Here is a 6,000-nt window from a genome sequence, read left to right as displayed (position 1 = left end):
TAAATGTTGATTCTGCCGTTTCTGACCAGGAAAATGAAAAATACCTTCTATTTCCGTTTTCAGTTGTGGATTTTTAAATGAAAATCAAATCACCATTCGTTTTTCATTTTTTAATTTCTGTTTGTGAAAAGAAAATAGAATGACCAAAAATACACGGACAGTGCTTGTGCCGTTAATGTTCTGGCATCTTTCACACATACAGTCGATATGGAACATTACTGAGCTGGGAAATATACTGGCATTTCCACACTGGCGCCTGTTCACACATGACGGCATGCCGTCACATTGATGGAACAGGCTGCGTGTGTGAAAGGGGCTAGTGTTTTGTATAGTGAAAAGTAGCAGCGTGCACAGCTCCAAATCTTGAACACTGTATCAGGTGCACGGTTGCGGCAAGGATCAAAACAAACAGAACACCGGCACTCACAGAACAATAGTCTTCTTATTTATTATGGGCAAAAACGAACACGTTTCAGCTAGAAAGGCTGATGATGGCTGAAACGCGTTCATTTTTGCCCATAATAAATAAGAAGACTATTGTTCTGTGAGTGCTAGTGTTTTATATTCAACACACAAACAGGAAGTATACAGTGTGTGTTGATACCACCATGCCATAACCATTTGCTTAACTAGATCTGCCATTTGGCTTTTAAATGGCATGAGGGCATACATTTTTAACATGGGTGGCCCCAGTGGGAATGGAACCCCTAACTCTGGCAGTGTTATTGCCTTGCACACACACACTGATTTAGCAGACACTTGAGAATCAGACTCAAATTATTTGCCAAGCACAATAAATGTAAACAATGCAAGTGGACATGGGCAACAATGCAAGTGGACAGTGCAACACATGTAATAGGCTATACACTATGCATATTACTAGACAAGAATATGTTCAGCATTGAATCACTACAAGACAGTCCAGCCCCAAAAGGCCTGAGGCCTTAAAGTCAATTTAAATGATGATTAAAACTTTAATACATTTTCCTGGGAAATGTTCATTTTCACGAGGCCGTCGTCATTTATTGGTGTGTGTTTTAATGTCAGAGTTGCTATAAAGTGGCTCTGGCTCATTATCCCTGAGCCATGCCATTTGGTCTTTATTATATCCCGTTCCTGTGGGTTAGGTAGCTCTCGCAGCGTTCTGTTCATTCATCTCCTGCTACAATGAAGGAATGCTGAATGGCTGAGTGTACAGGGTGTTCAGGGTGGGAAACTATCACCAGGCAAATGCTGGTAAAATAAGTTAAGTTACTTTACAGGTAACCAAAAACCAACCATCATTTGTCCTATTCTAAACATCTAGTTTGCTGGTAAAATGGTGAAAGTGGCTGGTGGACTTTTAGGATTTACCAGCCACTGTGGCTAATTGACAAAAAGTTAGTTTCCCTAAGATAATTAATATCCCATCATGCTTAGGGTGTGGCGTCCCTCCAGTTGAGTTCAGTCACTTGTAGAATCAATATTAAGGCACATTGGTGGCTTGTGTGTTAAGACACTTCATGTTGGTATTTCCTTTATTTTGTCAATGCCCTGTAGGAACATGGAGCCGGGCAGTCAGGCCTTTAGATAACCAGGCTATTGCTTTTCTCTGGGCGTTTGCAGGGTGATGAGCCAGTGACGGGCGGAGACAGCACCAGCGAGGTTTCCGTCTCCTGCTCCTCCACAGACGACACCGCCAGCGTCGGTCCGCCCAGCTCCAGCCCCGACGGCAGCCAGGGCCTGGGCCGCAGCTGGAGCCTGGAGGAGGGAAGCCAGACAGGGGCTACCATCCCTGCTGGACTGAGCGGTGGTGGAAGGGGAGGAGCAGCAGCAGGAGCAGGAGGAGAAGCCGAGGAGGAGGCCAAAGACAGAGTGACGGAAGTGCCGCGGCGCTCCTGTCTCCTCCGGCCCAGCGTCCGCTCCCTGTCGCCCCTCCGCCGCCACAGCTGGGGTCCTGGCAAGAACAACGGTGGAGACGCAGAGATGAACCAGAGGAGGTGAGACTGGGATGGAGGCTGAGCGGAGTAGATTAGATTAGTTTATATTAAATGTTTTTGATCCCTGTGCGGAAATTGGGTGGTTGCAGCAAACTGACCACTGACTCCTCTGGTAAAATGTGTTCATGTCTCAGAGGGATATGCAAAGAAGCAAATTCCTAATTACACTGTGCACAATATGGTAATTGAGGGGCTGTGAAATTCCTAAAAACATTATACTCATAATGGGCATACCATTCCTGCAGTCAAAACACTTGGTACTAGATGCTAGATTTGATGAAGTATAAAGATGATGATAAGATATGGAATGCAGAGGCTGTTGGTGGAAAAGCCACAGTGAGGTTCTGCAGCACACTAAGCTGTGCCTACACAATGCTCTGTCTCATCGCCCATAGGCCTTTGCAGCAACACTCAGCAGAATATCATTTATTTATTCCTTGGAGTTGATGAGTCATTTTGAGATGGGATGTTTGGGACCGTCTTGCTTTCCAGGCCTAGACATTAGCTGCTGGTGTTACTCAGTCTGGCATTAGTCAGTCAGTTTCGGTAGACATCAGTAGATATGAGTAGATTAGAGTTTGTTGACATGATATTTGGGGCGATTTTGCTTCCCAGCCCTAGACATTAGCCGCTTATGTTAGTCAGTCGGTAGATGTCAGTAGATGTCTATAGATGTCTATAGATGTCAGTAGATGTCAGCAGATGTCCATAGATGTCAGTAGATGCCAGTAGATTATAGCTTGTTGACGTTCCGTCCCTCTGGGCCTTGCTGAGTGTTTCCTTCTCCTGCTGCGAGCAGCTGTGTTGCCATTTGTCTGGCATGGGCAGGGGGCTTCGTGCATGTACACACACACACACACACACACACACACAGAGACTCATACACATAGACTCATACCCATGTACACACACTTACACACTTCTAGACACACACACTCATTCACATTCACACACACACACACACACACACACACACACACACAGTCGTCAATAGACACACACAAACACATCAACTGTATTTCTTTTTCTCTTTTCTGTATTTCAATTCCTATCGTCTCTGTTGGTTTGACTCAAACCAACATGAACTGCCTGGAGTGTGGTTGCTAGGGGTTACAAGGCATATGGAAACAGAAAAAAACTGCTTTAGACATTTATCTGATGCTCTTATCCAGAGATACTTCCAGTGAGTGCACCAGTAGAATAAGTTTCAGTTCCTAGATTACTAAGATTACAAGCAACCAAAAATACAGATGTCAAAGATCAGGGCCTTAGTGTCCTTACATCATGTGACCATGGAATCATCATGTAAGAGTGAAGTGCTAGGAAAAGAAATATAATTGAGGGCCCTCATAACCACTGGCAACCACTCACTATACCCAGATAGAAACTGCATTCTAGTGCCCATATATATCCAAACCACCAGCTGGATTAGGCTGCCATCATCAAATAGATTATCCTACCATGCATGATGCTCTTTTTGACCTGCCAATTTCCTCATATCCCACTCATCTCTCCCATCATGCACCACTTCCTGTCTCTGGTTCATCCATCACCTCCAGTTCCATCCGTAGTCCTGGTGAGGGGAAGCCGACCTTTCACAGGAGAAGGTACTAATACATTACGCCCATCATTTAATGTATTTTCAGTATTGATTAATTTGTTGCTCGGTGCAGTATAATTGGAAATTCATACAGGTGTAGCCATTGTAGGAGTCCCGCTTTTTACTGTGCGCTTGTTAATTTACTGCTACTTTGTGGCTCTGTCCCCAAGAGGAATTGTATTGAAATATTCAAGTTTTGCTGTCTTTCACCGATCGGAATGTGCAAAAAATAGTCTGGTAACTAGTTGGTTGAGAGACATGAGAGTTTTGTGTTGTAATGGTAACAATAAGCAGCTACAAAGAAAGCCCAGTCCCCCCATAGAGGGGAGCAGGATATGTTGACCTGAGGGTGAGAATGGAGATTTGTGGGCTAACAAGTTCCTTTAGTCAGAAGAGGGATTTTGAATGAATCCTGGAGGAGACAGGGAGGCAGAGCAGTGAAGCCAGGGTGGGAGTGATGTGATCCTTGAGGAGATGAAGGCCCGTGAAGAGTGTGTTACTGAAATCCAGTCTAGAGGAGATCAAGGTGTGGATCAGCTTCTGTGAGTCTGCCAGGGTTAGACTGGGACAAAGCTTTGAAATGTTCTGATATACAAGGAGGCTTTTTATGTTAATATGTGGTCATCAAAGGTTGGGTGAGGGTGAAAATCCAATGCCCAGGTGAAGGAGGACCTTTGTCTATCAAAGGCAAGATGGTTTATAGGTGAATGTTGCACCTGGTGGGCTTGCCAACTAGGATGGCATTGGATTTGTTGCAGTTGAGCTGGAGAAACATATGTGGAGACATGGCCGAGTGGGTGCATGTACAAAAAGATGGGACAGAGGACTGACCCTTGGCTCTGTAGGTGACAAGGCATGCTCTGGATCTGAAATCTCCTAGTGAAACATACTCAGTTCTACCAGAAAGGTAGGCATTGAACCAGTTCAGGGTAGAGCCAGAGGGACAGTAGTGGTGTAGAAGCACTGGAGAAGAATGACATGGTTGACAAAAACTGTACTTGGGTCAAGGGAGGGGGAACAAGCATCAGCTGCCATCAGGATGTCTTTTATGACCCTGAGTGGAGCTGTTTCAATACCAAACCCTGACCCTGACCATCTCATGAAGGTTGTTGAATTTGAGATGGTCTTGCAGCTAGGTGACTTCTGGCAGGAAGCGGATGTTGGAGATAAGCCTAGAATTGGCCGGAACTTCCGGGTCCAGGGTGGGCTTCATTAGCTGTTTCTGATAATGGCAGTCTTGAATGTAGGTGGAACACTTCCAGCTTGACTGGAATGACTGAATGAGGCTGGATGGGACTTGGCAATGTGAAGGATTTAATTTTGCATGATTTCCTCAACTTCTCAATGGGTGACTTTGGTGAAGTAATGGAGAGATCAGAGGATCCCAGGCAGATGGAGGAGCTGGAGATTACAGAGTAGATGCTATTGACCTTCTCTCTGAAAAAGTCTCAGTTGTTTCCGGTGATGAGAGAGATTGAGGCTTCAGGAGATGATTAATGGTAGAAAACAGATGTCTAGTGTTCCCAGGGTTTTTGTTGATGAGGTTGGAGTAAAACTTTTCACTTTTCCTTTGCGAGGGACTTTAAGTAGGACCTTTGATGTTCCTGGTAGATAAACTAACTGGTGGACAGTGAGGACAGAGTTTTCTCAACTCTGGAGTGAACCTATGGGAGGGAGAAGGTTACATCATGGTTCTTGATGGGCATGGAGGTCATCTCACAACATACTTATTTGGTTCTTTTGTAGTAATTTGATATAGTACTGCTCCTTGTAGGGGAATTTCCTGTTTACTAGCACTCCCCTGGGGAGGTCAGAGGTCAGGGTCAGCTCCAGAGCATGTTTTAATTCTAAACAAACAGCAGCTGATTTCATTGATTTGTTCCTTCTCTCTGGTTGAAGGTGTGCTAATTAGGGTAATCAGCGGATGTAGTGATTTGTTGGAATGGAAACTTGCTGGCTCTCGATGGCATAAGGTTGGAGACCACTGCTCCAACCGCCAGGCCACATCATACAACATTCAACAAGGGATGACTGCAGTATTAATGGGTACTACAATGGCTACTGCTGTAGTGGTTTCTAACAGTAGTAAGTGGCATAACACAGAGCAGTAGACCTGTCAGTCCGTAACATTGTCACTGTCCTCAGCCATCCCAGTAACTCCATCCTCTCCATATCCTTTCCCATCTACTCCACCATCACTCCTCCATACCTCCTTTTACATTTCCATCATCACTCCATACCTCCCTCTCCACCTCCACCATCACTCCTCCATCCCTCCCTCTCAACCTCCACAATCACTCCTCCATACCTCCCTCTCTACCTCCAACATCACTCCTCCATACCTAACTCTCCACCACCCTCCCTGTTAGTATCAGCTGGTGCCCCCCTGACGCTCCCCTCAGCCATGGCCTGGATAGTTGC

At 45.3% G+C, this 6,000-nt stretch overlaps 1 protein-coding gene across 1 annotated transcript in view; it reads left to right on the top strand.

The window, feature by feature from the left end:
* Positions 1 to 1,605: 1,605 nt before the first annotated feature.
* Positions 1,606 to 6,000, top strand: part of LOC139910126 (A-kinase anchor protein 13-like) — a gene marked incomplete at both ends in the record, with an annotated part of 29,346 nt that continues 24,951 nt past the window's right edge. Inside the window, 2 exons of the mRNA XM_078282445.1 lie at positions 1,606 to 1,979; positions 3,539 to 3,586. Coding sequence (XP_078138571.1) covers positions 1,606 to 1,979; positions 3,539 to 3,586 — 422 coding nt within the window. The remainder of the gene's footprint in view (positions 1,980 to 3,538; positions 3,587 to 6,000) is intronic.

This window comes from Centroberyx gerrardi, unplaced genomic scaffold (assembly GCF_048128805.1).
Source record: "Centroberyx gerrardi isolate f3 unplaced genomic scaffold, fCenGer3.hap1.cur.20231027 Scaffold_489, whole genome shotgun sequence".
NCBI lineage: Eukaryota > Metazoa > Chordata > Actinopteri > Beryciformes > Berycidae > Centroberyx > Centroberyx gerrardi.
The sequence above is the reverse complement of the archived record's forward strand: the minus strand, read 5'-3'. Positions and strand labels throughout refer to the sequence as shown.